The following is a 15,594-nucleotide window of genomic DNA, read 5'->3' on the forward strand; positions in this document are numbered from 1 at the left end:
CAACATGGATGAATCTAAAAGATATGCCTCACAAGATAAACCAGTCATAGAAGAACAGATATAGGATTCCACTTTTTTTTTTTTTTTTTTTTTTTTTTTTGCGGAACCAGGGATTGAACTCATGCCCTTGCACTTGCCAGGGAATAGGATTGCAATTTGATGAGCTATTTAAAATATACTCTCAGTAGAAGAGAACAGGAGGGTGGTTGCCAGGGTTTAGAATAAGTTGGACATGGGCAACTGTTGCTCTATGGATACAAAGTTTCAGTCATGCAAGAGGAGAAAGTTCTAGACTACCTTACAACACAGTATCTATAGTTAATAATATGGTATGGTGTATTTAAAAATATGTTAAGATAGAACTCATGTTAAGTGTTCTTACCACACAAGAAGCGGAAAATAAAATACTCCCCCCACAAAAAAGAATATAAATAAATTTTAGAGGTGATGGCTATGATTAAAACTTTGATTCCAGTGAGGGCAGCATGTGTGTTACTAACCAAACTCACTGGAATGTGAATGTTAAATATGTCCAGGTTTTGTATATCAAGTATACTTAAGTGAAACTAAACAAACAAACAAACAAACAAAAAAAAAAAAACAACTCTCATGAGCTTAGATTAGTTGATTCTTTTTTAAAAGGAGGAGACATTTAATTTGATTTATGGATAATGCTTTTTAAAACATGACATTTAAATTATAAATAGTTAAAGGGAAGAACAAATACATTAAACCTCTTTGAAATTAAAATTTTCTGGGCCTTAAGAGGTACTCCCAAGAAAGCAAAAAACAACATATATAAAGGGGCAAAATATTGGCAAATTATATAAACAACAAAGCTGTCGTAGCCAGGCCATATTAAGAACTCTTATCATTCACAATAAAAAGATAAATTAAAACTAGGCAATTAAAACTAGGCAGAGGATATGAGGAGACTTTTTTTTTTTTTCCAAAGAAGAACAAATAGTCAATGAACATATAAAAAGATCCTCAAAACTCATAGTCAAGACTGGGCGTGGTGGCGCACACCTGTAATTCCAGCTCTTGGAAGGCTGTAAAAAGGCAGATCACTAGAGTCCAATCTAGTAGTGAGACCCTGAACACCCTGTAGACTCTTCCCTAAAATACAATAAATAAATAAATACATACATACATACATACATACATACATACATACATAAAAAATAGCAATCATCAGAGAAATTTTTAAACCATAATAAAATACCACTTCTAGCCTGCTAGAATGTTATAATTTTAAAGACAGCTACTAACAATTTTGAGGGGCATGTGGGTAAACTGGAACTTTCACACATAGCTGTTACAAACACAGACTGATGTGGCCACTTTGAAAAATAGTTTGACAGTCCCACACAGTGCGTAGCATCACATTACTGTTTGTCAGCGTTCCACTGCTGAGTATATTCCTATGGGTTTAAAATGAATATTCACATAAAAAATTGTATCTTGTATATGAATTTCACATATGGCAGTGTTATTCATTATAGAAAAAAGTGGAGGCAACACAAATGTTCAACAACTGATGAATGGGCCAAGTGTGGTGCACTTATTCAATAGAATGTTAACCAATCAGAAAAAGGAATAAAGTACTGACACCTGCTACCTATATAGGAACTTAGAAAAAGATATGCTAAGTGAAAGAAGCCAGATACAAAAAGATAGACACTGCATCATGCCACTCATATGAAATGTCTACAACAAGCAAATCCAAAGAGAGTAAAAGTAGATTAACAGTTGCCAGGGGACTGGAGAAATAGCCAGGTGGTCTAAGTGACTGCCTGGCCAGCAGAAAGGCCTGGGTTCAATCCCCCAGTACCTCATGATGTGCTGGCTACGGAACCCCAGGCATGCTGTGCTGGCCACAGAGATTAACCATGGTGGTACACACCTGTAATCCCAGCAATGGGGAGGCTGAGACAAGAGGATCACTATGAGTCTGAGCTGCGTAGTGAGACCTTGTATCAAATACAGAAATAAAAAATAAAAATACTTGCCAAAAGCTGAAGAAAGCAAAGAATGAGGAGTGGCTGTTGATGTTATCAATTTTCATTTCCAGAGGATAAAATGTTTATGCTTTTGGTACCAGGGATTGAACTCAGGACCTTGCACTTACCAGGCAGGTACTTACAGCTACTGAAGTATCTCCCTGGCCCTGGAGGATGAAAATGTTTTGGATGTTGAAAGACTGAACAGTGTTCCTTTTTCTCTTGTCCCATTCCCAAAATCTTAAAGATGCACGAAGACCTGAGTGAGCATATTTATCTTATTTGCCCTGAGGCTCCTTGTGTTACCTAATTCACCTCCAGGCATCACCTTTGAACACCCTAGGCCTAGGGAACATCCAAGGGAGTTAGGGAGCAGACGCTTATGGGGCTGTAATGGTTGATACACTGTGGACTGGAGGTAAGCCCTTTAACTCAGCAGGGGGCCAGGGCCCTTACTCTGTAAACATCATGAGCTTGTGGAAGGGAGGGCGTGGAGATGGTATGGGCAGATAGTGTCCGCACAACATGAGAGGAAAAGAGGAGTACCGTGTGTGTGTGTGTGTGTGTGTGTGTGTGTGTGTGTGTGTCCCATGGTTTGCTCTTGACGCTTTTGCTACCTTCTGCCATGTTGAACTGTTGCCCCTGTGTCACGCCACCCTGCCTTAGAGCGAGCTGATTACTGACTGGAACCTCCACAAACCGTGAGCTAAATAAACGTGTCTTTCTGTAATTTTTGTTGCTGAGTATTTTGTCTCCACTAGGAGAGAAAAGTCACTAAGGTAGGGTCCACAGATAAAAGCATTTTGTATTCATTTCCATGGAATGGAAAGTAGATTTTATTCAGGACCACAAAACTGGTTTTCAAAACTCTTAAAATTCTTCACTTTTCTTGGTTCTTATTCCGCACTCACTAAAACACTTTAAGGATTACAGCACCAGGAAGGAAGTATATTCCCCAGTACACCGGATTCATCTTCATGGCAAATTCTCTTCCTCCTTTCTTTTCCACTCTCCCTCCCCCTCCCTCCCTTCTCCCTTCCTTCCCCCTTCCTTCTCTCCCCTGTCTCCCTCCACCTCCAGTTATTTGGTCTCTGAATCTGAGACTGGACACCAAGGAAGCTAAGAAGCAGACTCTGGATTGAAGTAAATTCACATCTATCAGGGACTGTGGGTAGATTTTAAGCCATATGCTAACCTCAGTACGCTGATGTTGAGAAAGATTCTGTGCTTAGCAAGGCCCTGGGGACTGGTTCACATTAATGGGACAGAGTCTCACGGCTGACTAATATGATTCTGCTCTGGACACATGAGGAAAGTCATTCTATCTTGTCTAGACTCTCTCTGGAGCATCTATCCAGAAGCCTCCTGCAATGTCCCTCCAACCTTGAAACAATGCATTAGACATGACACAAAGTTGCATTGTACATGAGGTCCATAAAGAGATAGAGGGTTTTCAGCTTCAGTAGTTTACAACCCCATTTAAAGTCAATCAGATCTAAGCTTCACTCTGCTGTAAGGACTACAACCTGACCCATCCATTATGCATTCAATGAAAAGGGAAATGGCTTTTTCTGGAAAACGTTTCTTTTGCTTCTCAAAGAAGTTGTGCACCTCACGCATCAGAAAACTTGGAAATGATTCATTTCAATACATTGAAATTATTTTTTGTAATCAAATCTCCCTTGCATATTTCATCTCCCAAAGTAGTGATGACTAATCTCTCATACTTCTACTTCTTTCTACTCTCTCTTAGCACAGAGTATGTGAAGAGGTGGGGGGTGGAAGGGGGCAGAAGGAATGGATGATTTACATGTTTTCTAATCAGAGATGGAAGATACTAGGGAGGATGCATCACTAAACTGATTTTCCCACTAGCCAAAACATGCACATCTGAGGTCTTTTTCTCTCTAATTGTGATTAGTCACAGTTTAGTACAGTGGTTCTGGCCTTCTTTCAGGTTTCTGAAAGCATTTGGTTAGTAAGCCAGTGAGTTCTTCTAGTGAACCCTGGTGGGGGGGGGTAAGGGGAGCAAGGGAGCAGAGAGCCCTCATCAGTCACCCAGGCCAGTGACAACGCGCTGCAAGCCACCTTGGCCCCATCACGTCCACAAAAGCTTCCAAACTGCAGGTCAAATCAACAATCAGAGATACTGAAGATCAAAGATGCTGAAGGCCATACACTCTTAACTATTAAACTACTTCACTAGGTAAAACAAAAGAGTTGTATGTAAAGATGGTATGTAAAAAAAGCTGTATGTAAATCAAAGCTTGCAGACATGTGTAATACTCCTTAACTCTTGGTATTCTCATAGAAAGTTTCAGTCTTTTCTTGCATTGTCCTATGCTCAATTTGGCAATACCACAACTTAATAAAATACTTACATCCTTGACAATAGATATAAGACAAAAGAAAAAAATATGTACATATACCCAAACGTTAGTGGAATTCTTTTTTCTTTTTTGCATTCTGGGGCAATTTTTATTATAACAATGCATTACTTATAAAAACAAAACAGTATAGCTACTTCTTAAAAACCAATAAGGAAATTATCAAAGTAAAGTTAGTCTTAATATCAATAATTGGAACATGGAGTTCAATAAGAACAAGCTAGAGAGAATTTTATAACAATCTCCTATGAAACCTCATCTAACTTTAATCGCCAGTCCAGGGCCAATCATGCTTAATATACGTGATCCCTGCTTTCCAGATTCCTGGATTATTCTGAAGTAAATGTGACACATGATATTTTATACTCATCAATATTTCAGTATGTATTTCAAAGGCCAAAGGCTATAAAAATCATTATGCATTCTGCTTAAAACTATAACAAATTCCTACTATCATCAAAGAGTGTTAAATAGTGTTAAGATTTCTGTCTCTGATTTGCTTATGGGAATTACACTCTGAGAAGGGTTTATACAATGCATTTTACTCATCAGTCCCATCAGTCTTTTAAAACCCAAATTCCCCTCTCTCTTTTTTTTTCTTTTCCTCGGAATCTTTTGAAGAAACCAACTTCTTTACCCCCAGATCTTTCCAGAGTCTACATCTCACTGGCTGCATTTCCATGGTACCATTTCACCTGCTTATACCCTGAAGTTCCTCTACACTGATGATAGACAGAGCTAAAGCCTTCATCAGAGTTCAGTTTTTCACAAGAATGTTTATAGGTGGCATCGTGTATTTTACCAGGAAGCACAAAATGTCCCTTGCAATGGTAGGATTGACTGGATGTTGCTGCCAGGTGTGTTCAAGAAAGGTCTCCATCAGCTTTTTGTCATTGATAACACTTGCCTAGACCCCATTTCATGAAAACAGTACTCTACCATCTCATGTACAGATTAGAAGACTGCTCTGACTTCAGAGAGAAAGACGGGTGGGGAAAGGTTAGTACTGAAGGCAGGCAAATAGAGGAGGAAAGCAGGCCACAGGTGGGAAAAGAAGGGAATTGCTAGAGCAAAAGTTTTGTGCTTTTCAAACTGGGAGAGGTGTTGCCAAATTGTCATCTAAAAAGGTTAAACTTGTATTTTCAGCGTGCCTGTGTCTACATACCCTTGTTTGGCCAATGTGACAGATGACAAGCAATACCTCAGCCTGGTTCACTGTGTGTGAGGGGAACTGGGGATTGAACCTAGGGTCCTGTACATGCAATCTTAATTATGGGTGCAGTGGAACAAATTCTCAAATGCATATGAGTAACTTGTACTGATTTTTTAATAGAAGTCTGTGGCATTTTTTTTCATATTTTTCTATCAGCTTGTTTTCACTTTTTAAAATTTTTTTGAAGATTTTATTTTTTTCATCTTTTAATTTTTAAGATTTCTCAGTATATTAGGGAAATGAGTCCTTACCTGTCTTGTCAAAGTCCCTAGACTTTTGTTTTTTGAACCCGAATAAGAAGGTGGTTTGGAAAAGTTAGTTTATTGCTACAACACATTAGCCCATGTTTCCTTCAGTCTGTGAGGCTTTGGACATACTTTGAAGGTCCTAACCTATTCTAAGACCATTAAAGTCATTCATAATTTGTGAACTTCATAATGTAGTTTCCTTCCCTCTGCCCTTGATTCATCTCTCTCTCTCTCTCTCTCTCTCTCTCTCTCTCTCTCTCTCTCTCTCTCTCTCTCTCTCCTTCCCTGCTTCCTTCACCCCATTTTTTGCATGCACATCACTTTGATGAATGGATCAATGTTTTATTTCTTGTCTCAGTATTATTTATGGTTAACGTTTTCTCCTTATGAAGTGGCACTTTTGTTTATATTATATACTGTTTACATTGGTGTCTTGTGTCAAAATCTCCTGTTTTATTCCAGCAATCTATTTTTTCCAGTCCATCTCAGTTCTTTAATAAATTCAGTGCACTGGGGCTCTGCACTCTACACATTGCATACCTCCTTGAAAGGTTGTTTGTGAAGTCTAGATTAATGTACGCTTGAGACTGGGCATTGTGGCATGTGCCTGTAATCCCAGCACTTGGGAGGCTGAAAACAGGAGGATCACAAGTCTGATCTACATAATAGATCCCTGTACTAAATATATTTTTTAAATGTACACTCTAATTGGCATAGTTTGTCACTGCATAATATACCAAACCCAGTTTCAGTGGCTTCATGGGACCTCCGCTTACAGCTCGCATCTCCAGGGGTCATGCTGAAAACCAGGTGCCACTGGGGGGCCCTGCTCCTCAGAACTTTTGTTTTCTTCCAAGGGCAGATTAGTCTGGAAATAAGGTCCCTGGGGACATCAGAACAGGGACGTGAGTGTGAAAACAAAGGTGAGAAGGTGAGTGTGAAAACAAAGGCCCCACAAGCTGTGCATGGCCCACGCCATAATGATGCAGTGACACCTCTGCCTCACTTTACTATCAAAGCCACATCACTAAACCAAAATCAAGGGTTAGGAAAGTCCTTCTGGCCCTGATAAGAAGGGCTGGGGTGTAGATGCAAAAAAAGGTAAAGATATGGAGCCGCAATCCCTGTGTCCTGCAGCTACTATCAATTATTTAAATATACATTAGTAAATATTAATTTTACAAAATACTGGGATTCAATGTACATATTTTGTGCATATCCACCGTCCTATTACCCTCCCTTCACTTCTTCTCCCTGTTTTCCCTTCCTCTTTTCTATTTTCATATCTCATATTTTAGAAGGACTATGTGATTCTTGTCCTTCTATGTCTGGCCTATTTCACTTAACACAGTGACCTACAGTGCCATCAGTTTTCCTGAAAATGGCATAATTTCACTCTTCTTTGTGGCTGAATAATATACTCTCCATTATCCATTCATCTGTTGATGAACACCTTGGCTGGTTACATGTCACCTCTGTGAATTGTCACAATAAACAGGTATACAGGTATCCCTATAGTACGCTGACTGTATTCCTTTAGTTGTATACCAAGGAGTGGTATATCTGGGTCACACGGTAGTTCTAGATTTAGTTTTTTTGATGAGGGCCCATACTGAGTCCCATAGGAGCTGTAGCAATTTGCAGTCCTTAAAAATGTGGAAGGGTTCATTTTCTTCTCTGCATCCTTGTCAGATTTTGTTTTTTATTTTTGTATTCTCAAAGATAGCCATTTTTATTGGGGTGAGACAGAATCTCAATGTAGTTTCCATTTGCATTTTCCTTAAAGGCTAAAGGTGATGAATGTTTTTCCCATGGACTTGTCATCTGTACTTCTTTTGAGAAATGTCTGTTCAATATATTTGTCCACTTATTAACTGGGCTATTTGCCCTTGAGTGTTTCTAGTCTGTCATATACTCTAGGTATTTATCCTCTGTTGGAAGCATATCTGGCAAGGAATCTTTCTGCCACTCTGAGGCCTATCCCTTCTCTCTGCTGTTTCCCTTGCTGTACAGAAACTTTTTAATTTGCTATAGTCTCACTTATTGAATCTTGCTAATATTTCCTATACCATTCAGGAAGTCTTTGCCAGTATCTGTGACTTCAAGTACTTCTCCTGTGTTTTAAATAGTAGTTTCAAAGTTTTGCATCTTATACCTAGGTATTTGATCTATTTTGAATTGATTTTTGTATAAGAAACAGAAATATTATTTCAATTTTTGGCTTATGGACATCCAGTTTTCCCAGCACAGTTTGTTGAAGTGGCTATCTTTTCTCCACCACATATTTAGCTCCTTTATCAAGAGTCAGATGGCTGTGGTTGTAATGGTTTGTTTCTGTATCCTGTATTTTACTCCACTGGTCTCTATTTCTATTTCTTGTGCCAATATCATGCTGTATTGGTTACTGTGGTTTAGTTGTATAGTCGGAAACTGAGTATTGTGATGGTTCCACCGTGTTCTTTTGCTTATCATTGTTTTGGATATTCTTGGTCTTTTGTATTTCCAAAAGAATCTTGGAGTATTTTCTAATTTTCACAAAATTGGACGTTGTTTACAATATAATCTCACCAAAATTTTGATGGTGATTGCACTGATCCTGTAGAATGCTTTGGCAATATGACACCATTTTAATCATATTATTTTTGCCCATCCATAAACATAGTGGTTCTTCTACCCTGTAGGGTCTTGTTTCTTTCTCAGTGTTTAGTAATTTTCAACATAGCCTTTTACCTTCTTGCTTAGACTGATCTCTACATGTTTTACTTATTTATTTTGAAGCTGTTGTGAATGAAATTGTTTTCCTGAATTCTCGGCTAGCTCATCATTAGTGTATAGAAAAGCTATCGATTTTTAATGTTGATTTTATGTCATAGACAAATTATTCAAATAAGGTTCCTCATCTAGCATTAGGAATAGAAAGGACCTACTAATATATACTTAAATACACAGAAAATTTAAGTAGATAGAAATGTACAGAATTTAACATGCATGATCCATCTCCAATGATTAACAATTTAACATCTTTATGTTTCTGATCTTTTTGTTTTTTTAAAAATAAAATATTCTAGCCTTTAAGTACTCTGCATGTCTCCACAGTAGTTCTATTTTCCCCTTGTCCAGGGGTACCCAGTATTCTAAAGTTAGTCTGTGTATATTTTTGTGTATTTATTGTATACATTATATGCATATTTTTTATTTTCAAAATTTAATTAAATGATACAATACTATAAATACCATTCCAGACGTCATTTTTAATTCAATAGTATATTTATAAACCTGTGTTCATATGTGTAGGCAGTCCTCATTTAAACTGTGTACTTCATTGCATGACTGTATCATGGATATTGTTAATTTTCATTATTACAAATGAAAAAACATTTAAAATTACATCAAAAATAAGTAATTTTTTCCAAAATGTTGAAATTATCTATAAATGATACACATGTGATATGTACTAGGATTGATAATAAAAACTTAAGAGATAAACTGAAGAATATGTAATACAAGATCTTACACTCATTGAAAATGTGAAAAAAAAAAAAAGATCTTACATTATTAATGGTCAATTCTCTTCAACACTATCTACCACCCAAGAACTGAACAAAAAATTTATGACAATATTAAATATGCCATTTTTACATGTATATTCTCCTGCAGCTAAAACCCGAGACACCATTCATCTGTACCTCACCTTATCATTTTCTGTTAATATTTAGTCAGTATTTCCAATAAAACTGGCTTCTTCAGATCAAAGGCTTTTACATCAGTCTTACATGGGAGTCAAATTCACTGGACAATTAGAATTTGATTTGTTCCATTCTCTTATACTCTCTGTGCCTTGCACTGTTAAATGAGATATATAAAATTCAAAGGCTAATAGCCAAAAAATATTCATTCAAACTTTAATAGTCTTCAAAGAGTGTGGTGACAATTCTAGTTAAGGCAGAAACGTAAGGAAAGCAAAAAAACAGATGTTCCTAGCAAGAGTCCTCCTTTCAGCTGCTTTGATTTCCATGGGTAAGTAAAAACTACAACTTGAGAATCTTAGCTAATATAAAAAAAACTAATTTCAGGGGTAGATTTTAAAGTCATTAGTAGCACAATCACAACAGAAACTTGTATATTCATTATTAAAGGTGGGACTGGAAGGGTATATGGTACTGGGTGCATTTCTCCATCATTTCTACTTGAATGTTTTGGATCTTTAATGAGGAAAGCATAAAAGTGGAGTGGGAAGACTTTCAGAAAAGTCAGTCGTGGCTGGGATTTAATTGGAACAAAATTAGAAAATGAAAAACAAATTATATAATACTTTTAGAAAGTTACTGATGCAAAAGCTCATATGGATTAGCACAAAAGGACTGTTTCCCTAATTTAACTGTCACAGCAGGAAAGAAAAACAAATAGATTAATAAACTGCTAAATATATGCTTCAGTTCTCAAAAATAAGTAATTGCCAAAATGGTGGCATTATATTTGATTATATTGAAAGGTATTATGTTGATTTGAAGCCTGGCCATAGTGGAAGACTTTGATACTCACATTACATTAAATATGCTTTATGGCCATGTTTTGTAGCTGCTCTGTATCAGTGGAAAGTAAAATGCCATTAAATAAGGTCAATCATCGAATTAGTAGCCTCTTGTTTCAGCCTTTCTGTTTGCATAAAAGTGAAATGTTGAGTTTGTTAACTTTGAATGTTAACATTAGAAATCAGTTCAGTTCAGTCGACAATTTTATCAAATAGAGAGACAATTGACAATATTAAAGAGGCAAATTGCACTTAAAAGTTTGCAGCGTATATTGATAGTCCACTCCTCTCTGTTTTATAACTTTTTATATAATTGCTTCAACTCCCTTTCCCACCTCTCTTCTGCTTCATCTGAGACTTATATGGTTTGACATTTTGAATTTCATGTATTTCTGGACTCTTCCTCTTCCATGTCGATAAACATGAGATTTAGTGTTGAATAAACTTGTCTTGTTGAGAGTGTGTTTTGCCTTTAACTCAAACATTAATTTGGATTTGCTTATTAGAACTAACCCCAAGGCATTTCAAACTTATTTTGTAATTTCTACTTATTTTTTTTGAGCTGTCCTATTTGTTTTGTTTAATCCAAACATAGTGGACCATATGCCAGGTAATGAGCAAAGGACACTTGAAAAGCTTAAGTTAAACCATTTCTTAATGGATCACCTGAAAGAAAGTGTAGTTAATGATAGAAGGTAATAAACAAATACCAGAATTCCTTGGCCAGGCAAAAAGGCCAATTTTACATGTGAATTAGGATGCAAAACTTTTTAAGACCCTCCCAATAGACTACAGAAAATTAGAAGGAAACAACAGGGAAAATACGTTCCTCAGGGTGTCCTGGAGACTGATTAGACACCTAACACTCTCATGCTTCTCCTGTTTTTAGCACTAGCTGTGCGATGGGCTAGTATGTGTGCTGGCAAGTCCACCAATGAGATCCGGACGTGTGACAGCCATGGCTGTGGGCAGTACTCTCCTAAAAGGTATGGGGTTTCACCACCAACTATCCATCAACCTCTTTGGCTCCTTCTTTTCTTAGTGTCCTTATTCTATATTGCTCTATGTGTTTGCCCCAGAAATATGTATAACAGTCTTTGGAATGACTTCTAAGAACTCTGTTTTCAGTATGGATTCTGAATGGGAGACAGATCCCAAACTAAGGAAAAGAAAAAGGAACAGATAAATGTTGTTTTCTCTTTCAACATCTTCATACATTGACATATCTTGCTTGGCCTCCCAAAGGTGAAAACTCAACCACTACTATTGCATTTTATTATTTTTAAAAATAATAATAATAAGGAACCGGGGATTTAGCTCAGGCCCTTGTGCTTGCCAGGGTAGCACTTATTCCACTGAGCCATCTCCCTGGCCTACTATTGCATTTTAAAGATGAGGAATTTGAACTGAATGCCAAATGGTTAAGGGTCCTGCTAAGTACAGCTGAAGATGGTGAAGGCTACACTTGAATTCCAGCTTCTGGATCCTCTTCCAACCAGTCCTGCTACTACTAACCCAGCCTCTGGACTTTGAGTTTTAGAGGCTGATCTCCATCCTAAGTACAGTGGCTCTGTTACTTACAGAGGTGACTTATAAAGCAACTTCAAATAACCTGAGACAGGACTAGGAGATGGGATCTGAGCTGTGGGGGAAATGAAGACTCAGTTGGTATCCACTGTTATGCTTGATTTACACACTGTCTTCTTGGCTCACTTGGAGCCCAGCGGATGGAGCTTTACAGCTAATTCTAACAACCTTGGTGAACCTGATTGTTCCACAATAGCCTATGAAAAGGCAGAATAGCCCAGTAGGAGCAGGCTTGGGGCAGCAGTGAAAAGCCAGAACTGAGGGGTTGTTAAGAGACAAATTTAAGAAACCTCATAATCTGAAATGATTGTGCATTTGTTCTGTACAGTTCAATAAGCCTCAGAGATATCACTCACTGCACTAACGACCATGTGCAGTAAATGATGTTTACAGTGACTTTCCACTGAGAGAAAAATAGGATGCTAGGGTGGCATGTGATACTTTCATGATAGGTTCTCATAAAAAGGCAATTCTTTTCAAAATGCTCTTGAAGAGGTCAAGATTCCAATAGTAAAAATTTTACTTAATTGTACTGTCTCACTTCTCCAAAATGTCATATAATAGTAATAATTAATATTTGTTTAAGGGTTACCACATACCAAGTACTAGTTCAAATGCTTTAGTCTTTACCACACAGTCATTATTACCCCAGAGAGTGGTTAAACTTGGACTAAACAGACTGAGGAATCCTGCAAAAGCCCAAATGTTTTGGCAGCTTCAATTTCTGATACTTTGGGGTGGAACAGTGGGTTAACATTACATTCTTAGCCATAAAGTTCACCAAGGCAGCTCCTCAACCCACTCGGTATTACTTACATCCTAGAAATCAGAGGCCTCACCAAGGTGTGGACATTCTGTGCTCCGATGGATCTACTGTGTATGCACCATTCACCGGAATGATTGTGGGCCAGGAGAAACCTTATAAAAACAAAAATGCCATCAATAATGGCGTCCGGCTCTCTGGAAGAGGTAAGAGAGGTGGCTGTACAGATTTAGGGCCACTCGTGGGGATACTGATGCTTACGCAATTTAATGCAGGTTTCATACATGGAAGTTTTATACCTCTTTTGAAATGATATAACCTAGAACATAAAAGACTATATCATGCAAAAACCACTGAGGCATTTTCAAAGATGTTCTACCACCTTCCCTAAAAATTTCTGCTTTATGAACACAAATCACGGAACTATAGCTGATTGAAGGTGTCCTTCATGGTCCATGTAGTTTTGCTTTTAAAAATATCTGCAAACAAAAATCCCTTTCAGCAGTATTACCATAACAGAGATACCTTCATTTACCAAAAATCTCAGAATTTGCAAATATTGTCATTTCTATAAGAGTTAAATGTAAACTAGTACAAAAGGCCTTTATGCCCTAGGTAAAAGATTTCCTGGTACTACAGGTATTGAGTTTATTTATGAGACAGGTTCTTGCTACATAGTTGAGGCTAGCCTTCAACTATGCAGCCTAGGCTGGCCTCGAAATCAAGGCAACCCTCCTGCCTTAGCCTCCCGTGTGCTAGGATGAAGGGAAGAGCCACCACATCTGACTATAATTACTTCATAATGTGTAGGACCCCATTATATGCATATATTTCCATATACTGTTTTCCTTTGGATAGACAATTGGGTAATTTTTAGTTTTAAGTGATTGTGAAAAAAAAATATATATATTCATATATATATATATTCTTTATATATATATATTCATTATATATATATTCATTAAATATATATTTTCCTATTCGGAGTAGGCTCAGAGGATACAAAGGAACCTATGTCCTTAAGGAGCTACTTGGTGACTGTCCTCTGTAGTCCCCAAGTGACCACATATTCTGGTGCTATTAAACTGGGTTCTCTAAAGTGGTGGCATTTAATAGGTATGGCCAAGATCAGAGCAGGCGTGTAATAGACAGAGAAGTGAAGCACTAATCAGATTCCTTTGGACCTCAGAGAACGGTGGCAGTGGCTAATCACAGTGACCCTAGAACTGAATGGACGTATAACCTACTAAAGCCTCATCAATTTTGTGTAAGTGCAAATGCTCTTAAGTCTCATAAATAAAATCTTGACATATGAGGCAGTAGGATTACACGTTCAAGCCCATCTTGGGTGACTGAGACACTGTCTCAAAATAAAATATTAAAAAGGGTTGGGAATATAGCTTAGTGCAAAGGCCCTGGGTTCAATTACAGTACTGAAAAATAATTATTTTAATCATCACAATAATGGATCAGCTCCCTGGTTCCACAAAAAAAAAAAAAAAAAAGGATCAGAGCCTCCACCAAATTCCTAAACTTGTACCAGGTCATATAGCTCTATGAACAAAAGAGAGACCAAGTCCTGCTAAGGAAAGGTCTTTCCATACAGTTAAAGATTTATTCTGCAAATCTGACTTCTAGCCACCCCAAAAGGGACCCTTAAAAGACCCCCATTATCCACCAGTCAGATGAGGGGCTGTAGGACTGGCTTACCTATGTAGTCTTTCCTGGGGGCCTTTTCACTGTGGGCCCAGTGTGTTCTCACACTTACCCCAGCAGCTCCCAGTTACAGTTGCTGAGCAACTGGCACAATGTGTAAGAGAACTGCTGTGTGTGCTGCAACGGCAAGCAGAAACACCGAAAGGACACCTAGGATTTGAAAGTAGATTTATTTATGTCGTCAGGCACTGATCGGGATCATTCCCAGAATATGAGGCCCTGATCCCCAGCGGTCTAGGGCTTATATGTGATAAGCAACCAGGAAGTATAGAGGCTGAATGCCTTGACAGTTGTGGATTGGTTTATACAATGTGCATCATAGTGAACAGCTACATATCACAGTGACCTGCCATTTCTAAGAGGCAGAAGCAACTGGAACTGGAACAGGAACTGTTACCTGGGCAACAAACTGAAGTACAGAGCAGGGGCATTTTCTGCTGCAGTGTGGAATACCCAGTTACAGTAGTGACACCGTTCTCCAAAGCAGTTGTATCAATCTGCACTCTTTCCAGCTGTGCATGAATTCTAATTGCTCCACACACAATGCTTGGTGTTACCTATTTACTTCTTTATTTTTTGAGACAGGGCCTTGCTATGTAACTCAGCCTGGCCTTGCACTCATTACTCTATGTCAACCACACTGGCCATGAACTCAGAGCGATCCTTCTGCTCACCCTCCCGAGTGCTGGGACTCAGGGGTGCAGCACCATGCCCAGCTATTTACTTTTTCATGTGGGCCACTCTGGTGTGTGTCTAATAGATCTCACTGTGGTAAATAAAGCTATTAATAACATAGATGTCCCCTAGAGTACATCTATTCAAATATGCCATTTTTTATTGGATTGTACTTTTTATTGATACATGAAAGCTATTTATCCTGGATATAAATTCTTTGTCTCAGATAGTTAATTTTTTTCTTTCACTTTGTGGCCTGCCTTTTCACTTAATGATGTCTAATAGAAATTTTTATTCTTAATGTGATGAAATTTAGTAACAATTTTTTGTTAACATTTTTAAAACATGTTTGAAACATTTGCCAACCCTGAAAGGACTATTTTTTTTAATGTATTTTTTAAGTTTTGTTTCCCCTTGCATATTTAGATCTATATGATTTTTGACTCAGCAATATCAACCTAACAAGATTTC

The 15,594-nt window shown here is 37.8% G+C and overlaps 1 protein-coding gene across 1 annotated transcript in view; it reads left to right on the forward strand.

The window, feature by feature from the left end:
• Window positions 1–9,613: 9,613 nt before the first annotated feature.
• Window positions 9,614–15,594, forward strand: part of Lect2 (leukocyte cell derived chemotaxin 2) — an 8,207-nt gene continuing 2,226 nt past the window's right edge. The window contains exons 1-3 of the mRNA XM_004632245.2: window positions 9,614–9,868; window positions 11,272–11,368; window positions 12,793–12,938. Of these exons, the coding sequence (XP_004632302.1) occupies window positions 9,823–9,868; window positions 11,272–11,368; window positions 12,793–12,938 (289 nt within the window). The 5' untranslated portion in view covers window positions 9,614–9,822. The remainder of the gene's footprint in view (window positions 9,869–11,271; window positions 11,369–12,792; window positions 12,939–15,594) is intronic.

The sequence above is a fragment of the Octodon degus genome, unplaced genomic scaffold (genome assembly GCF_000260255.1).
Source record: "Octodon degus isolate 3935 unplaced genomic scaffold, OctDeg1.0 scaffold00048, whole genome shotgun sequence".
Lineage (NCBI taxonomy): Eukaryota > Metazoa > Chordata > Mammalia > Rodentia > Octodontidae > Octodon > Octodon degus.